The 19,712-nt window shown below is 39.4% G+C and overlaps 1 protein-coding gene across 3 annotated transcripts in view; it reads right to left on the bottom strand.

The window, feature by feature from the left end:
- Positions 1-19,712, bottom strand: part of nlrc5 (NLR family, CARD domain containing 5) — a 30,282-nt gene that overhangs the window by 9,773 nt on the left and 797 nt on the right. For 2 of the 3 annotated variants that reach the window (XM_026310449.1, XM_026310450.1), the window contains exons 2-33: positions 19,363-19,703; positions 18,634-18,723; positions 17,339-17,524; positions 16,956-17,110; positions 15,900-16,031; positions 14,953-15,268; positions 12,143-12,542; positions 11,871-12,021; positions 8,326-8,456; positions 7,404-7,635; positions 7,062-7,303; positions 6,156-6,239; positions 5,638-5,721; positions 5,318-5,401; positions 5,084-5,173; positions 4,926-4,976; positions 4,787-4,816; positions 4,609-4,692; positions 4,283-4,366; positions 3,900-3,989; positions 3,473-3,571; positions 2,792-2,875; positions 2,480-2,563; positions 2,090-2,179; positions 1,943-1,990; positions 1,822-1,851; positions 1,606-1,689; positions 1,439-1,522; positions 1,071-1,160; positions 889-948; positions 491-574; positions 297-380 (exon numbers count right to left, since the gene is read on the bottom strand). In XM_026310449.1, the coding sequence (XP_026166234.1) occupies positions 297-380; positions 491-574; positions 889-948; positions 1,071-1,160; positions 1,439-1,522; positions 1,606-1,689; positions 1,822-1,851; positions 1,943-1,990; positions 2,090-2,179; positions 2,480-2,563; positions 2,792-2,875; positions 3,473-3,571; positions 3,900-3,989; positions 4,283-4,366; positions 4,609-4,692; positions 4,787-4,816; positions 4,926-4,976; positions 5,084-5,173; positions 5,318-5,401; positions 5,638-5,721; positions 6,156-6,239; positions 7,062-7,303; positions 7,404-7,635; positions 8,326-8,456; positions 11,871-12,021; positions 12,143-12,542; positions 14,953-15,268; positions 15,900-16,031; positions 16,956-17,110; positions 17,339-17,524; positions 18,634-18,723; positions 19,363-19,687 (3,962 nt within the window). In that variant the 5' untranslated portion in view covers positions 19,688-19,703. Of the gene's footprint in view, positions 1-296; positions 381-490; positions 575-888; positions 949-1,070; positions 1,161-1,438; positions 1,523-1,605; positions 1,690-1,821; positions 1,852-1,942; positions 1,991-2,089; positions 2,180-2,479; positions 2,564-2,791; positions 2,876-3,472; positions 3,572-3,899; positions 3,990-4,282; positions 4,367-4,608; positions 4,693-4,786; positions 4,817-4,925; positions 4,977-5,083; positions 5,174-5,317; positions 5,402-5,637; positions 5,722-6,155; positions 6,240-7,061; positions 7,304-7,403; positions 7,636-8,325; positions 8,457-11,870; positions 12,022-12,142; positions 12,543-14,952; positions 15,269-15,899; positions 16,032-16,955; positions 17,111-17,338; positions 17,525-18,633; positions 18,724-19,362; positions 19,704-19,712 lie in introns of those variants that run through there. The other variant, XM_026310451.1, reaches the window with a different exon arrangement.

The following is a 19,712-nucleotide window of genomic DNA, read 5'->3' as shown; positions in this document are numbered from 1 at the left end:
GGGGCTAATGGATACTAATGGATAGGGAGTTGGACTTGTAACCCGAAAGTTGCGGGTTCGAGTCTCAGGACCGGCAGGAATTGTCAGTGGGGAGGAGTGAATAGCCAGTGGTCTCTCCACCTTCAATACCACGACTGAGGTGAGACCATTGAGCAAGGCACCGGACCCCCCAGGCACTGCCGCAATGTGTGTTCACTGCTGTCTGTGTGCTCTTAGGGTCGGTTAAATGCAGAGTGGAAATTCTCAGTTTGGGATGAATAAAGTAAATTTTTAACCTTAATCTTACTGTATCTTACTTGACATAGCTGGTGATTTTAAGACCTGGTAGAGAATCTACAACATGCTTCACTCCTCTGTCTCCCAGCTGGTTATTCGACAAACTGCAATCAAAGGAAAGATCTGCTCAGTCTCCAGGAGAAACAGTTCAAAGTAAGAAAGAACTAGTTTGCTCATGGGTGTGTTTTAATGCATAAACACATGTGGCACATACTCCAGAGCAGACAACAGGGGGCCCTCCTGCAGGATCTTGAGCAGTCTCTCCAAGTTGTCACTGCTCAGGTCGAAATGAGTCAACCTGTGTGCACACAGTCAGCAAAACAGACAACACATCAGGAGATCTTTTTTTTTTCTCACACGACATAAACAGCTCTCAGGACACCCACTGTACTTTAAATTAACACTTCCTAACCAGATAATCAATTATCTCCAGTATTTATTGGCTAGTTTTTCTTCTTTAGTTTGAGTGGCCATTGCTGACCGAGTTTATGAACATTATCATACTGAAGCACGTGCTTTGGTAGTCAGACTGAAAGTGAAACTAGAAGAAGCTATGTATTGTACGTAGAGTGAATGCTTGGAAAATAAACAATTTTCCAGTGGATGACCGACCTGCAGCTGCTTTGTTCTGCTTTCACTCTGTCAAGATGAATGACGGATTCACTCTGAGACCTGAAGAAAGTTTAAAGCAGCATTTAGCAAAGGCATTATGAGTGCCAGATATCTGTAAATTATCACTTGAATACAAAAAAAAAAAAAAAATCTTGACGGATTAACATGGTTAAATATTGTACCTGAGTTCCACTGATGTGACTCGGTGACTGAGCATCAAACACCGAACCAACACCAGTGCCTCAGCTGCGGATGCAATGCAGTGGCTGACACTGGAGGAAAAGAGGACAGGGTTCATTGAAATGAAATGAACAGATAATCAAATTGCAGCACTTAGCGATGAAAACAAATGCATTTATATAATTTGATTCTAAGCGAACTATTAATTACATAATCTGCTGTGAAATTTCATGCTTATGTGTGGTGAAGTTCCCAGTCTGACTGCACAATAAAAAACAAAATCAATCAAATACAAGTAGAGAAACCTTTACTACCACACAAGCATATCCACACTGATTATTTTAAATTCATGTATGTGTGTAAATCTTACTTCAGTCTCTGCAGTGACAACATCTTTGGCAAAGCTTTAAGCAGATTCTCAATAGCCTCATCATTCAATGAGCTGTGAGAAACACTGACAACATAAAAGTATATTAATGTATAGCTGGTCTGTAATAATGAAATGGCAGGCTGTGGATAAACAATAATTTAACTTACTCCAACTCCAAACAGTGGTGACACCGGACCAGTTTTTTACATATTGTGCTTATATCTGATGGCAGGAGGTTGCTGTTGTTTATCCTACAAGAAGTGAAAGAGGATCACTTGCTTGTAAGTGACATACATGTAAATGTAAAGTACATGTAAAGTGTTTTGATGAAAACGGAAGTCAAGTGTGCCCAATATATGCATAACCTCATCATTTCACTGTACCTGAACAGCTTGAGCTCCTGGTTGTCATTGCTAAAACAGAATAGAAAGTCAGAATTAGCTCACTTATCGAATGCAGGCAGTCATATTATGCACAAAGGCTTCACAGACGCATCTCTTCTACCTTCTAACAGGCCAGAATTTCAGGAGCACCTGCTCTCTGCCCCTGTTACTGGAAAACCAACCAGACACAATCACAAGAACATTCTGCACATTTAATGCCAGTTTAAGATTGAGACCATTGTCGCCCTAATCAACTAAAACAGAGTACCTGATGTCAACTTGTGTTAAGTTCTTATGAGAACACAAAGCACCAGCCAGCATCGCCACTCCTTCCATGCTTATGTCATTGTTACTGAGGCTAAAAAACAAACAATGAGACAGGCATAACAGACGTAATTTTATGCTAAATGAGCTCTTTGTACAGAAAATTGCCCAGGGGTGAACGTATCACATTTCAGCACTGATAAATTTTCTTTGAAATGCCTTTGGCAAGAAAATAACTGCCTCTTTCTGCCAACTTACAAAGATTAGATCAGCTCTGTCTAACCGAAACAGTCTCATCTCTCTTTTTTTAACAACACATCACATATTTATATAATAATTTTATAATAAAATGTTTTCTTAGCAGTTTTCTTATCAGTTGGTGTCTGAGCCTTACTTGATTTCCTGGATATTTCTAAGTCGGGGCAGGACGTCCAACAGCTTCTTCAGGCTTTTGTTGCCCAGACAGTTACTGGACAAACTGAAAGTAAAGAATGTGGAGTTAGAAGAGAGACATCAACAAGAAAAAAAGTGTATATATTGCAAATTTAGATGGTAGGAGATGGTAAATTCCTAGCTACCGCATTACAACACAAAGTTGCAAATGTGGCTCTGGAGGTTTTGAAGACCCAGACATATGGCTCAGTATTTCATTGTATAGATGGTTTTTGACTGTGTGTGTGCAGCCATGTCCTTATGTGAGTCTTACTCCAGTATGGTGAGATCAGAAGACGTCCCCAAGCTCCTCCACACTTTCTCCAGATCAGCAGGCACCAGGCCACAACTGCTCAGACTGACAGAGGCAAAAACTTCATGGTTACCACTATTATCATCAGTAATACCAACATAATGTACCATCAGTATCACCCATTATGCCACTGCCATCGCTGACATCTCTAAATGTGTATGAAAAACCCTGCCACTATGAACAAAGGAAACATTATTCTCTATGTCATCTCCTCTTATGTTACAATTTCATATCATTTCTTTCTACATTATATCAAATTTATTTCATTATTGCTGTGACAGTGTTACAATAACATGTGACAGTGACACAATAACATACTGGCACAATAACATGTGACAGTGACACAATAACATACTGGCACAATAACATGTGACAGTGACACAATAACATACTGGCACAATAACATGTGACAGTGACCCAATAACATACTGGCACAATAACGTGACAGTGACAGTGTTACAATAACATTATTTGTACACCAATTTGTATTTGTATACAGCAATTCAAAGTGGTTTACAGCTAACTAAACAAAGTGACAGTAAAACTGTACACACATAGACAATTTGAGACTAATAAAATAATAATACTTATTGAATAAACTAAAACAGGCTTTTATAAGTACATGGCCAAATGAATACATACCAGAGTTTTTTAGATACTTCATTCGCCGGCCTCTCTGTCCCCCCGGAGAACACAATAGAAACCACGATAGGATCTTTAGGATCTGAGCTAGACTGCAGCCTAAAACATAAAGATTTAGTTAACAGTAGTTGATGATTCTTACACAACAGTTTAGGAGCTTTAAAGTCTGCAATGCTGAAACACTGGAGGCTGACCTTAATGAATCAATCAATCAAACTTAATGTATATAGCACATTGAAGAGTTACTAATAAGACAGTATATGACGTGATTAGACTTTAACACCTTATTCCAAGAATGGTATACTGGACATGCCAGATATAATTTATACTATATTTTGTGTATGTAAGTATGTGTGATAGTGTATGAAACTGTGAATGTCTGTATTTATAGTATATTATTCACCACAAAGTCCAGGTGTATTTGTACCTTATATGAAGCTCCATGACTGAGGGACAATCAGACATTAGAGCAGTGAGAACCACCAAACCCTCCACTGAAGAGCAGCTTCCATTCAAACTGAGAAATGTAATATGAACACAAACAAAATGCTACTGTTCATTTTGCTGGATGCTGAACACAGTTTTTTCCCTGGCCTGTCTTTAATCACACAAATCAGGGGATTAAATGTTTTTGTGATTTTTTTTTTTTTTTTTTTGGATAGTTATGGCAGAATATAACAAAACTGCATATTATATAACAAACACACCTTTCTAAAAATCATCCATATGCACCCATATACATGGAGAATAATGCCAGTATCACATAAAGTGCTTTGTGATTTGTTTTACAGTGTATAAAACAAATCTTACATGATCTTCTTGGTAACGCTGAACTTTGGCAAAAACTGAGTTAGTGTCCTCAGAGTTTCCACGTCCCACTGGCCTCCAGACAAACTAGGACGCAAACACACACACACACACATTTATTTTAAATCCTCATGGGGACAGTACTTTGACTTACATTCATTTCCTCGAGACTTGCTCTAACATTAACGACTACTTGCCTAACCCTAACCACTACCCTTCATCTCACTAATTTAATCCAAGGTGTAGAGCTTTCAGTATATGCTGTTTCAGCCTGTTGTGTCTCTGCTAGTCATTTCTACATCTAAAGGGCAGCATTTCCAGTTACTTACTCCACAACAGAAAGGGCAGGCCAACGCACCAATGAATTTGCAAGTTTTTGCATCTCAGACTTGTTCCATTCCTGGTTCAACAAACTGGAGAAAAATGGTACCATAAGATATAAAAAAAAACTTACAAAAGCAAAGTAGTAATAAAGCGGCATAAGAACAATCTTATATAATTTCTTACTTGATTGCTGGTTCTGACTTAGTTTTATGGCTGCAAAATGAATAAAATAAAAAATAAAAAAAATAAAGAGAGTTTACATCTGTTCATTTTTTTTTATTTTATTTTTTTTTCATTTGCTTTATTTCACCATAAAACTCACCTGTTGGTAACTGAGTTTTGAGAAAAAGTTACTGTCACATTTTTCTTTCCACTGCAAAAAAGACAAAAATCTATACTGTATAACAAGCATTTAACATGTTGTACATGATTCGCTATTATTTAGATGCTTTGCAGCCTATAATATAAGTTCGATCTTACTCTGCAAGAATGTGCTGGATGTTCAAGTTAGAAGCCAGTTTCCGAATGAGACAGTTTACAGCTGTCAGTGAGGTGTTGTTTTGACCCAGCCTGCAAGTTGCACACACACACACACACACACACACACACACACACACACACACACACACACACATACATTTTGCACAAAAAATGTGGCTAAAAAGCAACAAGATACTGAGATACACTATTGCAGTAGTTAAAGAGCAGTCTTACTTTACAGAGACCAGTTTGGGCAGTTTGTTTAAAATATTTGCTATGTGATTGATCCCTTCATCTTTCAGATTGTTGTCACTTAGGCTGCAATAAAAAAAAATTTTTTTTAAAAAAACATCTTGGTGTCAAAATTTAGACTCACATTCAAAATACGTCAACATTACAAAGTATTAGATATGAGATTATCATACTGTATTTAGCAAGTAACACAACAAAGGTCACACAACTAAAAAGAACCAAACACCTCCAATGTAGCTGTCAATGGACATGTTTAAACTCCATTTACTGTAGCAGTGAAATTAATGGTGTAGCAAACGTACTTGAGTTCCATGATGCCTGGACAAGCCTGTAGAGCTGAAGCCAAACTAGCTGCTCCTGTGGCAGTCAGACTGGCAACACAAAACCTTAACAAGACAAAGACAAAATCATTTATATACTGACTTTCTATGGTAGGATCACTATATAAAAATCCTTACAGTATTATAAAGGTAACTTGCTTGTATTTTCTTACAGAATACAAGGCTAAAATAACATTTACATTGTCAATCTATTAGAATTAAAATGATACTATGAGAGAAAAGCTCCACTAATTTCATGAAAATACAATAAAGAGGATACGGTTTTTACAGAATCCCATATACAGTACATTATACTAATTTACACTACATGTCTACACCTAGGAAGAATATTATTTAGGCCATTGAGAACATCATATAACTGCATTACGTAACACCCACATATCAATAGAAAGATTAGTATATATGTAAATAATGACCCACATAATAAGGTTCAGGGTAGGGCAAAAAGAAAAGAAAAAACAATATGTGATAATACTTACTCTAATTTGCTCAGGGTTGTGAATTTAGGCAAAATGGAGGACAGCTTCTCAGCCAATTTGTCACCATACTTGCGGCTGCGAAAACTGAAAGCACACAACTCTTGAAAAAATTAAACACATCATTCACAGTGAAGCCTTCATGTAGGATAGGAAGCTGAGATACCAGCAGCTAACATATATCAGATTTGTGAAAATATCAATGAAAAGTAGGCCTTGCTAGTCTGCTGGCACAGAACTCAATGCTATTGCCACTGTCTGTCAAGCTTTTGAAGAAGAGCTCCAGTGTGTTTTATAGGTGAAATCTGTTTTTATTTCTGCAGCTCAGTCTGTGTCCTAGTTTTGCTCTGTTGTCTCCTCCTTCCATCTGGCTTTACTGTTTCATGTGTGACTTCATCTTGCCTGGTGAAGATCATTTTAATATAGGTGCAAGTGTAGACACTACAATGTTAATTCCCTTTAACATCTGACTGACAACCATTTGATTTTTATTCTTTTAATTATTTAAAAGCAGTCAGTTGTCTGTTATCTTTTTGAGTGCGGGTTACCGTGTGGCTGCTTGGTACACAAAGACTGGAGGAGCAGCAGATCTTTCTGGAGCTACTTTTTCAGCCTCTGAGCAACCACTTCCTCAACACCCAGAAGCTCAACACTGGTTTTCAGAATTATAACTGAAAACTGTCCACCTCACCTCACTATGCCGTACAACAGCCACGACTCATATTCTCTTGACTGTGCACACCACTGTGTATTTTCCACTTTGCATGACTGATCTAAATCAGAGGCCTTGGAGTGTAATTTGATTTTATTCTGAATGCTTGTGTGTATGTGCATGTTTTGACACAGTGTATTGTTTTGTTTGTGTGCATTTTGATATTGCATTTTGATAGAGCATTTATGTCCACCTACCTGAGGGAGTTAATGTACTGACAGCTGGGCAGGACATCTAAACACTCCAGCTCCATGGAGCATGCTCGAAAGTCCAATCCAACACCACTGTTGGCAGCTGAATTAACTACAAAAGCCACAGCATCGATGTCATTAGGTAACAGGCGGATGTTGCGCAGCTCCAGGATGGGTCTTGTACTCACAACCTCCTTGGCCAATTGTTTGTTCTGGCTCTCTTGAACACAGTGGCAAAGCTCCAGTATCTGGGAAGATGTAACAATGAAAGGTTGGTAAAGAAAAGACAAAAAATATTTAGTACAGCCAAATACTTCTATCTGTTTTTATAGATTCACTTCATTCTACCTTTGGTCCAGTCAGACTGTTGCTGTGGCACAGGTTTTTTAGCAGTTTTAGAACAAGGTTTTGTCGTGTTTGGACCCAGCTTGGGCCTCCTTTTCCACCAGAAGCCCTGTCTAACTGCATGAGGGTTGGAGTGCAGTGTGATGAAGCCAGACCACATACATACAGGTGCAGAGAGTCGGTGAAGACCGTTCTTTGGTCTGACTTGGTCATCCAGCGAGTTTTCAGACTGAATCTGTGGGAGCAATGATGAAGAAGCAATTTTTTACTTAAGCCTAAGATTAATGTACACACTTACATTATACTGTTGTACAAAGGACAGTTCCCAGCCTCCCAAGCCAGTTGAAAAGTATAACTGACATAACATGAGAGAAATATTTGTCTAAATAATGTTTTTGTACTTTTTCGATTACAAAGCAGCGATAAACATTGTAACACAGAGAGCATTTTATCTTCTGCTTTGTGTAACATTCAGCAAAACTATCACAAAGTAATTCATTATCTAGTCAGAGCTGCTAAAATGTCACTGACGGTAATTGAATGGATGCATTTTTGCTGCTATCAGACAGTGTTTATATATATAAACAGAAACATGTATCTCAACCAGCCACAGTGTAAACTCAATTAGTTCAACATGCACTCATGCACTTGCTTTGGAAAAAAACCACAATACCCTAAGACAGTAAATATCCAGGTTAAGGGCCTGAACTGAAAGTATTAGTACAAAGTTAAAGTGCAGACATCTATATACAGGCTGACTGCACACACAATACAAAGCCTAGTGAACTAGTCATGACTGTGCCATTATACACAGTCCCAGTACCCACACTTTCACCACTTAGAGGAAGACTACGATGGCCTTGAATGAATTATAAATCTATTCCTTCCCGGGTTCCATTTGGCTTCTTTGGATTCAGCTTGTTACCTCTTCTTGAGCTGCGTGTCACTAACATCATTACTGGTCATGATTCTGAGTGCGGCCAAAAACTCCTGCATTGTCAGATGAATGAAGCAGTAGGCGTTGACAAGCATCCCACGCTCATGTCTGAGCTCCACCTTAAAAGGACATGGGAAAATAAATGTTTTTTTTTATTACGGCAAGCAGATGCAAGAAAAAGGTGAATACATTTAGCTACTTGTAAGATTTTATATCATCACCAAAGTCATTACACTTTATCCTCTGGAGACCATACATGTGAACAGTGTCATACCTTGACCCCTTCCCATAATATTATCAGCTATAAATTTGATTTTCTATATGTGGTATTACATTTATTAAAGTAGCGGAGCTGTGCTTACAATACTACTTGGTATACCTTAGGAAGTACTGCTTAATTAATATAATTTATACATTTAATTTATAATTAATATAAATAAGTGATAGATACAAGTTTACAGCCAACGGGTACAAGAAGGAAAATGAAGGAACGTATATGTCAGCTGATTGTTTGTTAACCACATTTTCATCTATTAGGTCTTATCGGTTTATTATAGAAAGGTACAAAGGTTCATTTGATTGAGCCAGGAAACACAACAAATGGACCTGCAACTTCACAACACTAAGTCCCAAGCAACATAACATCTTACACTTCTGTGTGCTCTTCTTATTGCAATTGAACAGGTATAAGGCTCAGCAATTCACAGTTTCCCTAATGTCTTTAAATGCAACAACACTGAACAAACTAGGACTCATGTCTTCCCATGAACATCAAACTGAGACTATCTTCCTGTACTGGTTCTGATTTATGAACAGATTTATGATCTGTTCATCTGTTACTTGTCATCTCTGACCACTACTTTTACTATCTAGTAGTTTTGCATTTACCTAATTAAGTAAATCTTCCCCTTCTTCCCCTCTGTACACTGCACGAAGATTTGGTGCTACAACTTCAGTCCGGATTCATGAAATGCTTCCTCCTATCTGTACTTCTCTTCAAACTGCATATGGCTCCTCTAACAATTTGATAGAACAGTTCACTATTATGTTAACAACTCTTTTGGACACTGTGACTCCCTTAGCAACAAAACAACAAAGAGCACATGCTCCTATACCCTCGTATTTAGAAAAAGTCACTGCACAAGTGCTTCATATTATTTGAAAATTATTTCCACTGATCGTCAAAACCCTAAACTTCTGTTTGATACCATAGAAGAAGTTAAAAGTTGCTGTCTGTCCAACATCAACAGCTCAGGCCTTTATGGATTGTTTTTGCAAAAAGATCACATTCATTATTTCTAACATTCTTACTTTCAATCAGTGTTTGTTAATCCAGTACCACCTAAAGGTTCTGGTTTCTTTTTCCACTGTCTCTATCTTGTCACTCATGTTAAATCTACCACCTGTACTCTACATATTATTCCGTTATCTTAAAGAAAAATGGCCCCTCTTGGCCATATCATTAAAATTTTTAACCTGTGCTTGTTTCCTGCAACTGTCCCATTTCACTTTAAATCAGCTATCATTTTAGCCCTTATTTAAGAAGCATCATCGATCCATCCATTATCTCTATTATTATCCCTTATCCAGGGTCACAGCGATCTGCTGGAGCCTATCCCAGCTCTCTTTGGGTGAAAGGCAGGAGTACACCCTGGACAGGTCACCAGTCCATCACAGGGCCACATAGAGACAAACAACCTCACACACTCACACACACTCCTGTGGGCAATTTAGAGTCACCAATCAACCTAACATGGATGTTTTTCTTCCAGCTCTGCCAATATCAAGCTGATCATAATCTGCTTGAATCCTTTCAGTCAGCATACAGACCTCATTTTTCAACAGGAATGGTGGTGACGAGGTTTATACATCTCCATTCAAATTGACCTGCGTTCTATTATTATGCTGATGATCTGCAACTATATATTGCTCTTCAACTCTGTACTTCTTCAGATATTACTGCCTTAGAAAATTATATCAATAAACTGCTCAATGCCCACATCTTTTTATATTTTTGAATCAAGACAAAACCAAGTTGCTGTTGATTCAACTTCCACACTGAAACTCTTTTCGCAATAACATAACTGACCTTACATAACAGTAATAACACAGCTGCAAAAAATCTTGGTGTTATATTTGATGACTCACTCACTTCACAAGTCACATATGAAAGCAATTACTAAATCTATCATGTCCACACTATATCCAGACTTGGATAGTTATTAACTACACTTGGTATCAAAGTTTTACGTGATGTGTTCATATCCTCTCGGCTGGATTATTGCAATACTCTCTTTTCCGGTTTGCCCAGGACATGTCTGCAAAGCCTTCTGCCACTAGAATTTTAACTCTGATTTGATGATAATTCACTTATTTTAGGTTCATTGCATTGGCTCCCAATACATCTAAGGGCATTTTAAAATACTTCCCTTAACCTACAAAGCCATTAATGGACTAAATCCACCATATCTTTTTGAACTACTGTTCCCTGTTGCTCTTCATGTTCACTTCATTCACAAAATACTGGTTTAATTGTTATCCCCTGTTTTCAGGAAGAAATGTGTTTCCTACCAATGTGCTTCCTCCAACTGTGCACCAATGCTCTGCAGTGCACTTCCTGTTGACATTAATACTATATCTAAAATAAACTTAAACTTTTTTCTACTGTGTTTTATTTATTTTTCCCTCAGTATGTTTCAGGTAAATTATACACCTGCTTTTTGGCAACTAACCCAATTAGTGAGATTGTAGTGTTTTAAACAGCTTAGTACTTATAGTACTATAGTGTGTGTGTTTTTCTGTGTGAAACACACCTTGAAAATATGTGGTCTGCAATATTGCAAAGAGTGAATGATAATAAAAGAATGATCTACAATGAGCTTTTCAGCTGCAAACAACAGGAAAATCTCTAGCATGCTATGACTTTTAGCTACACCTTTTACTGCCCTGCTCCTACTGTGTGGAAAATGTTAGTTACATATCGTAACCCAAGATTCTGTGAATTGGTCGCAGCCCTCTGGGCTATCGCTATGAGTCATATCCCCTTTTCGCGCCTGCGCACTGAAGAGAAACTCATTTACGCCCACCCGGGGTGGGCCCCCCTCGCCCAGACCGAGTGTCCACACATCCGCATCTCCCATATATAAAGCGGCGAGCTCTTCCCTAAGAATGAACCAGTCTTTTCGTCAGCCGGCTCAAGGGACCAGTGCGGCCCACAGCTCAGGGGGCGTTGGTTACATATCGCAAACAATGTTCTGTCTCATTGGTGCGGAGCCCTTTAGGCTGATAAGTAATTTAATGTTAACAAACTTTGACTTTAAATTCTTCTTTTTCCATATTGAACAGCTCAACTATGCCAGCAGCTGCTCCCAAAAATATTCCAACAAAAAACAAACCCAGTAACACATAAACACACATACACACATACATACCACCCCCAGCACCCTATCTGCTTTAACAACTAATCTCAGCCCATAATTTTAAGAAAACATCCCACACACACATATACATTCACATATATAACCATGTCTGACCTGTAACAGGAGCCCTGTCCTGATTGACAACTCCAAAACATCCTGAGAAATTTCTTCTTCCATAAAAAGCATCTTGTTTTCTTCTAAACCTCTCCAGGCCAGCCGGCTTAGCTCGCACAACTCAGAGCGATACTGACTCAGAGGGGTTAACCTACAGACAGCGGTGCACACAGAGACAGAAAACAAATTTATGAGTGATTTATGTTAGGTGTTAAACAGTGTTAAACAGGTGTTAAACAGTGTTAATACTTTCAATATTGTACTGTCTTCACCTCTGTGGAGATCTTGTGGTGGTTGCCTTCTCAGGTTTGCCTCTGTTATCAGAGTCACGACTCAGAAAAGCACCAAGAACAGTCAGGTAGACTTGGGTAAGGGTGGTGGGTATCTGGCATCTGCCATCCACCCTTAGATCTTTACTACTTCCTCTTCTCTCTTCTGCAGTCCATACTCCTTTTAGTCCCTTTTCTGTTTCTTGTTTTCTGGTCTCAGGTTTTCTTTCTTCTTCTCTGGATTGTGCAACTGCCACCCTCTCTTTATCTTCTAGCAGAAGATGCTTCAAACAGATGCAGCAGATGTTGCAGAGGGCAGGAAGGGATGACATAGCAAGGAGGTGTCGATTGGAAAGCAGGAGATCTGCTGCCTGCATGCCAAGAGCCCTGTTTGTTGACTCACCTTTGCAAAATAAAATATAAATGAGTTGAAGCCATCAGAAACGTAACATACACTTACATTGGCATTTTTAGTAATTAGACCCGTGTGAGCATGTTCAGACTAAATGTGGATTCGTCACGGCCCGGGTTAACAACGACTGCCACTGGTGCTGTTGACTTACAGGGTTCCAGTGGAAATAGGACTACTGTTGGTCGAAGAAGGAGAGGAGGAAGGCGTGTTTGTAGGCAAAGAGAGAAGAGGAAGGGCAGGAGTGTAGGACTTAGAGTAGGGACTTTGAATATAGGGACTTTGTAAGGGAAAACTAGAGAGTTGGCTGATATGATGGAGAGAAGAAAGGTGGATATCTTGTGTGTTTAGGAGACCAGGTGGAAAGGTAGCAAGGCCTATAGATTAGGAGCAGGGTTCAAGCTGCTTTATCATGGTGTGGATGGAAAGAGGAATGGAGTAGGAGTTCTCCTGAAGGAGGATTTTGCTGGGAATGTTCTGGAGGTGAAGAGAGTGTCAGATAGGGTGATGAGTCTGAAGATGGAATTTGAAGGTGTGATGTTGAATGTTGTCAGTGGTTATGCCCCACAGGTAGGATGTGAGATAGAAGAGAAGGAAAAATTCTGGAGGGAGATGGATGAGGTGATTCAGGGTGTTCCTAGTGGTGATTGGGGCAGACTTCAACAGACATGTTGGTGAGGGAAACAGAGGCTGGGGAGAGTTTAGGTAGGAGGGTATTTGGAAAGAGGAAAGCAGATAAGGAGACTTGGTGGTGGAATGAGGAAGTTCAGGAGTGTGTTAAGTTCAGGAGTGTGTTAAGAGGAACAAAGGGCGTATGATAGGTTGGACACTAAGGTGGGAGAGGTGAATTGATTAAATTGGTTAAATTGGTTAAATGGAGGCAGATGATTTGCTGTGACGACCCCTGAAGGGAGCAGCCGAAAGGAAAAGAAGAAGATGATACTGAATTAGTGCATCTAACATAAATCAGCCTGAATTCAAACTGGAGGTCAGCCAGAATAGTTAAAAGGTACAATGTGTAATCTTCAGAACAAGTTATTAGCTGGAATAGAATACAGTATTCATAAATATGTTGTCATAAGTTTGAAATCTCCAGAAAATACCAACTGCTACATTTTACTTGATCTTACAATGGGCATTTTAAATTTACATAGCGAGTGGGTCTCCTTTCATAGAGGCAGCCATGTTGTGCCCTCATGTTTCCAGTGTAGCCAGTAGCTATCTCTAGACAGGGAATCACGTTTTGTTTTAAAGGTGACGGCCATCGTACACTCCCTCACGCCTGTATAATCTTTCACATTTTAGACGTTGCACCTTCAAAACCCTCTGTTTGGCTGTGCATTATCACACACCAGGAAATTATAAGAATCCATCTTAAATCATCTGTTTCGAAACCAGCTTTAACAAATTGTGTTTAAAATTCATTTTAAAATTCTTTTTTCTAATTTCACAACAAAGGGAGACAATGCTACAAGCAGTATGTATGAAAATGTATTAGGAGGTGTTTGCTTACAGTTCTAAATAAATGTACAGGTAAAGACAGCAACAGAAAAGATTAAAAACAATAAATAAATAAACAAATAACTGCCTGGTCAGAAACATACACAGTGACAGCAGGAGGAGGAAACAGAAAAGTTGTGGTGAAGCCACAGGTCTCAGCTGAGAAAGCAGCAGGGGAGAGCAGAAAGTACCAAAGACAAACGTAACCAACACTGAAGAGATATAGCAGACATATGTGCTCATTATTTGACAGAGCTAACATGTGTCTGTAACTGAGGGTGGGGGAGAGAGACACAGCTTAAAAGTCAGGTTGAAATTGGTTGCACAAAAAAACCTAATGAATTATATTTACTTTACTAGTCTCTTGCTACTGGAGTATTTAAGGGACACACCAATAATTTAATGTTTTCACTAAAGAAGAATGGTCAAATTTAAAGTAGTTGAGGATAAGTAATGCTGACCTTCAATCCCTGATAGTAAACCAGCCCTAAAACCATAAATACATCCAAAATATTGCTTACTCTGATGACATCACCAAGGGTTATTTTCTCAGACATGTGGAAAGCACAGAGCCTATGTGAAATAACCAGGTGTTCATGTGCAAAATCAGTGAAATGTCCTTTGACTACTCTTTAAACAATAACTTAAAAATACAAAAAATACATACTTGTGTTCAATAATTGAAGGAATTGAACAAAAAGCAACTATACAACGTAGCATGTAATACTATGCTCCTGTACTGTATAACAAACTGAGCAGTGACCTGCACTGAAAGACACTGCAGAGTATAACAAACCTGTTAATCTGTTTCTGTGTAAAGTAAGCAAAATTAACAGATAACAGATATTTAACAGATAACAGATTTTACCATGCAAATATACTGCAAAGGCATGTAGGTTTTTACCCTTTACTTCAAAGAAGTTGTCCACATACTCCTTGATCTCCTGCCAGTCCCATCCCAGCAGCTGCCCCACCTTATCCGACACGCCTTCCAAATCCATGACATCACGTAGACGGCAAGTGACCAACACAGTACATCCTGGAAGAAGCTGACGATTGACCAACCCTGAGATGAGGTCTGCAACAGGGAGAGGGTATTCTGGGCCCAGCACTTCTCCCTGTGCCTCTTGTCTGGTGAGTTTGCTGTCAAACTCATCATAGCCATCCAGCACCCAGCAGCTGTGCTCTGGATTGGAAAGGAGGTAGTCCACGATGGCTTGCTGCTCAATAACAATATATATAGAAATAACAGTGTGTTAGACAGTGTATTGTTGAACATTACTGGCTGTAATTTGTTTGTTACAGTTACTTAAACACAAATGTGGTTTACTAGTAGTAATAAAAAAAATGCCTTTTATGTCTAGGAATATGAAATTGATTGCACAGTAAAAACAGCCTTTGAATATTTGGAATAAAATTAAACCAGGCTGTGAAATAGTTCCAGTAGTAACTTAAGTGAGAAAAACTAACACAGCTCCAAGCACATGCAAGTGAGTCACATAAAACATCATATCAAACAATCAAATCTGGTGCTCAGGGTGTAAGGATTTTTCAAAATGATGAAACACATGCTCTGCATCAATTCATTTGAGGACATCCTGAACAGTGATTTCAGTAGAGGAGTCCTGTAGGCGTGCCGAATCTAATCTGCTGCTTCTATGATGCAGCTTTCACAGAGCGCCCCGGCTGGTTACACAGTTATGCTGTTTTGTGGTTATACCACAGTTGATCTGAAGAGCTCTGTTGCATGTTCTGCTCCTCTTTCTCCTCATGTTTCCTGTATATCTGAACTCACATTTAACACCAATAATTTCCTGTTTCATGAAGGTATTACTCAAGAGTTTCTTCTACCTTTTCATCATTACCACTTTCTGGAGGGAGGTAGTGTTGGAACAGCAGGTCAGACAGGGAAAGAGGGCGGGACAGGAGACGGAGCTGACGAAACTCCAGCAGAATAAACAGGCAGGTTGAGGGGATAGGGCCCTGGATGGTGAGGATAAAGTAAAGACAAAAAACAAAAATTGAACATGTACAGTGGTACGTAAGACTTACAAACAGTGGTACCTCAGCACTCGCCAAGCACCGGGGGGGGGGGATCCCCTTCCTGCAACATGATGCTTTCCCCTTCACCAGGACGCAAAAAAATTTACTTAAAATGTAAATGTGGAAGCTTGATGGCCAAATGCCAAGCACGTGGTCGAGCACCGAAACAGAATTCTCTCAAAAATATTGGTCGAGGACAGAAATGTTTGAGTGCGGAGCAGTTTGAGTGCTGAGGTACCTCTGTAATAAGATTGACGAAATCACCTGTACTCACCCAGTATTTTTACAGCTGCTCAGTGATCGCTTTGCTTTCCGGTTCTAACCTCAAACAAAGATGAGGACTGGGCTACAAAGATCTCCACGTTCCCAGATTTTCCATTCATTTTTAAATTTGTAGTCTTCACCCTGAACCAACATTGACTTAACTGATAATTATCTTAATGTAACTCCCTCTGGAGTCACAAGAGTTTGATTATTTATTTATTCAATAATATTACACCACACCTGTACAGAAGCAGTGTTCCCATTTAAGTGAGACTCTTAGCTGTTGTGTACTTTATATGTTCTGGCCTACTGTTAAGTTGACGCATTTTGCATAATGTGTCACCTGACTCAAAGAGTTGGATAACACAAAAAAAAGGGCTGGTTCCCAGTAGATTACAGATATGAGAAACTTATATGCTTTTGAATTAATACCCAAAAGTCTGAGATATATTCAGAATATTTTGGCTGCAGAGAGACTCTTCTTCCCTTTCTTCATCATGGCAAAAATGATATTATTTACAGTACATCAGCATCACATCATGATAATGCAAATGTTTAGCTAAAACCCTTTTTAATTGATGTGAATATATGTGAACTTACCAGGCCATGTGCCCACTGCTGTCCTAAACACGACATCAGCAGAGTTTTTCCTGATCCGGCCTGGCCAACGACGACTGTTACCTTTCCCGCACATCCTTGGAGGAAGGTTTCCAAAGTCACCCGAGATTCCGAAGACCCAAGGTCCCCATCAGACTCTGTATTTATTAAACAAATTCATTTAGTTAATGTACAACAGGCTTAACCCTAACCTTTATGCATGATTAGGGGTGTTTTACATCTGTATGGCCATGCCATAGACAATGTTCTTTGTTGAAAATCACTGAAATTGAGAAGCAATGATAATAATAAATAATAAAATCATAAATTTAGAGGTATCTTGGTGTTTCTTTGCACTAACAAAAGGAAGAGGAAGTTATGCTGACCTGGAGTTCTGCTCCCTCTGTCTGCTGACCCTGGGGTTTGATCAGGTCTCTCCTTGCCTCTGTTTGGCATTCTTAGGCTAACCCACACATTGTCCAGCTGGACCTCTCTCACCAGGTGCTCACTCAATCGCTCCCACCTCCTCAGCAGCAGCCTCCTCACTGCAGCAATGCACTGCTCCCAGTAGTCTGTGGTCACAGTACATCACAAAATCATCATTAGATGTACAGTTGTAGAGAGTGATTCTTTCAGAAGGAAGTCATTCTTCTTAATGAGGGGCAAAGCTGCGATGAACAAATGAAAAGCAGCCATTTTTAATAAATGTGTGGTTTAATAGGAGCAGAAGGTTTCTCTTTTAAAATTTCAGTTTCAACAGAGAAATTAGTGTTTACATGTAATAATACACATTAAGTTATTTTAGGCCAAGCAACATTTAAAATCGAACATTGCTGAGATTTGTTTGTGCACATACAGTATAACAATTAAAATGATTCATATAATCCAATAGACGTCCACACAATAAAAGATTAAATCAAGGGATGTGCATTTGCAGTGCGCACAGGAAATTGGTTTTTAAGCACGTCTCAAGGTGAAAATTATTACACTGCATTAGAATGAAAACAACTTATACCTTTCACTTTTGGTTTGTAGTTTGCCTGTACAGACTCAGTTGGCAGTTTTGTGGTTATGGCTTGGTGTTTGTAGAAAGCAAGCAAAAGTACCAATAATTACCCATTTCTGGTGTGTCAAATGGCAGTTGTGGCCCAATGGCTAGGGAGTCAGACTTGTAATCTAAAAATTGCAGGTTCAAGTCTCAGGTCTGGGAGGAATTGCCAGTGGCACAGAATGAATAACCATTACCCTGTCTACCTTCAATACCATGACTGAGGTGAGACCCTTGAGCAAGGCACTGGGTGCCACAGCATTGGCTGCCCACTGCTCTGGGTGTGTATGCATGGTGTGTGTGTGCACTTGGGTGGGTTAAATGCAGAGCACAAATTCTGAGTATGGGTCACCATATAAGCCACTTTCACTTTAAAAAGATGAATTGCATTTGGCTGTTCACTGTGCTTATACACCTAAAAAAATGTCTTCTAGAAAAATGCTTTTAGGATGGAGTGGGTTTTGTTTTTATTACAGTTCTGCAATTAAAACAAATTGAAACTGGCTCTGCCACATTGTGTCTCGTTACTAAGTGCATGGCCTTTAACCAGTCTGTGGTTATTTGGGATGGTAGCTTGTGCACGAGAATGTATCTGCAGCATAACACGGTCGAAGTGTTGTGTGTATGTCCTACCAATCCGTGGACGTTTGATGAGCTGCTGCTCTGCAGGCAGTGAGGATGACTTCTCGTTCGTTAGACGAGGGTTGAAATTTTCACTGCCATCTGCAGTGCAGAAACACACAGACAACATGTATATTACATAAGTGGAATATTAGACTAATGCTATCAGGTGCATTTCAAAAATCTAGTATATTTTGCAACAATTGGTATTAGTGTATCACTTTTACTTTCTCAATCATCCAGATGAAAAAAAAAAAAGAATTGCTCGAAGACAATCTGGTACTTTCCAAAGTAAAGCTAAAGTGATATCACAAGGTTTGACACATGCTGACTTGGTGGTTAAATTGCTTCTTTTCCCCAGAGCTACCTTTCATTTTCACTTTTCCACTTTAACTTATCAATAAGGCTGTATCTGCTCCGAGGCATTGTAGCTTCTCGAAGGAAAGGTGACTGCTGACTGACTGATTCTTCTCTTCTTTAAATTTTATTCTGGAGATTGTCTGTAATGCTGTGTTGTATCCTAAACCCTGAGATATGGATAGGAGACATGTTTGCACATGAAACAAAACACCGTCTTTAATGACTTTAAAACATCTTTATGTTTGACAGTGTTTTATGATCTGTTTCAGACTGCATGTAGGCGTCCTGACCACTAAAAGTGAGTCCAATGAGACTGATGCTCTCACGTAATAAACAGTGTAGAAACCTTCTAGCCAGGGACTAGCATCAGTTGATACTTACTGTCTGCACATGCAGCCACTGACACAAGCCTCGACTCGAGGTGCATGGGGATGTTCTCACACAACATGCACAACCTCTGAAGAAAGTCGGCACAATCTGCAGGGCTGGCTGCACGGTAGTACTCCAACATGGCCTTGATGAGTTCTGTTACTGCTGCTGGAGAGTCGGCAGAGGCCGGACGGCCGACGTTCCGCCCAGGCATCATTTCACACAACTCCATTATGACTGTGGGTGACTGACTGCTAAGGATGTGAAACAGCTCTGAGTATTCCTGAACCAAGACGGAGTTCACATTCTCATCATCAGGGTCTACTTCCTCATCCATGGTCAGACTCCATCATCTGATGTAA

Source organism: Mastacembelus armatus, chromosome 6, assembly GCF_900324485.2.
Source record: "Mastacembelus armatus chromosome 6, fMasArm1.2, whole genome shotgun sequence".
Taxonomy (NCBI): domain Eukaryota; kingdom Metazoa; phylum Chordata; class Actinopteri; order Synbranchiformes; family Mastacembelidae; genus Mastacembelus; species Mastacembelus armatus.
This window is presented reverse-complemented; position numbering and strand designations above follow the sequence as displayed.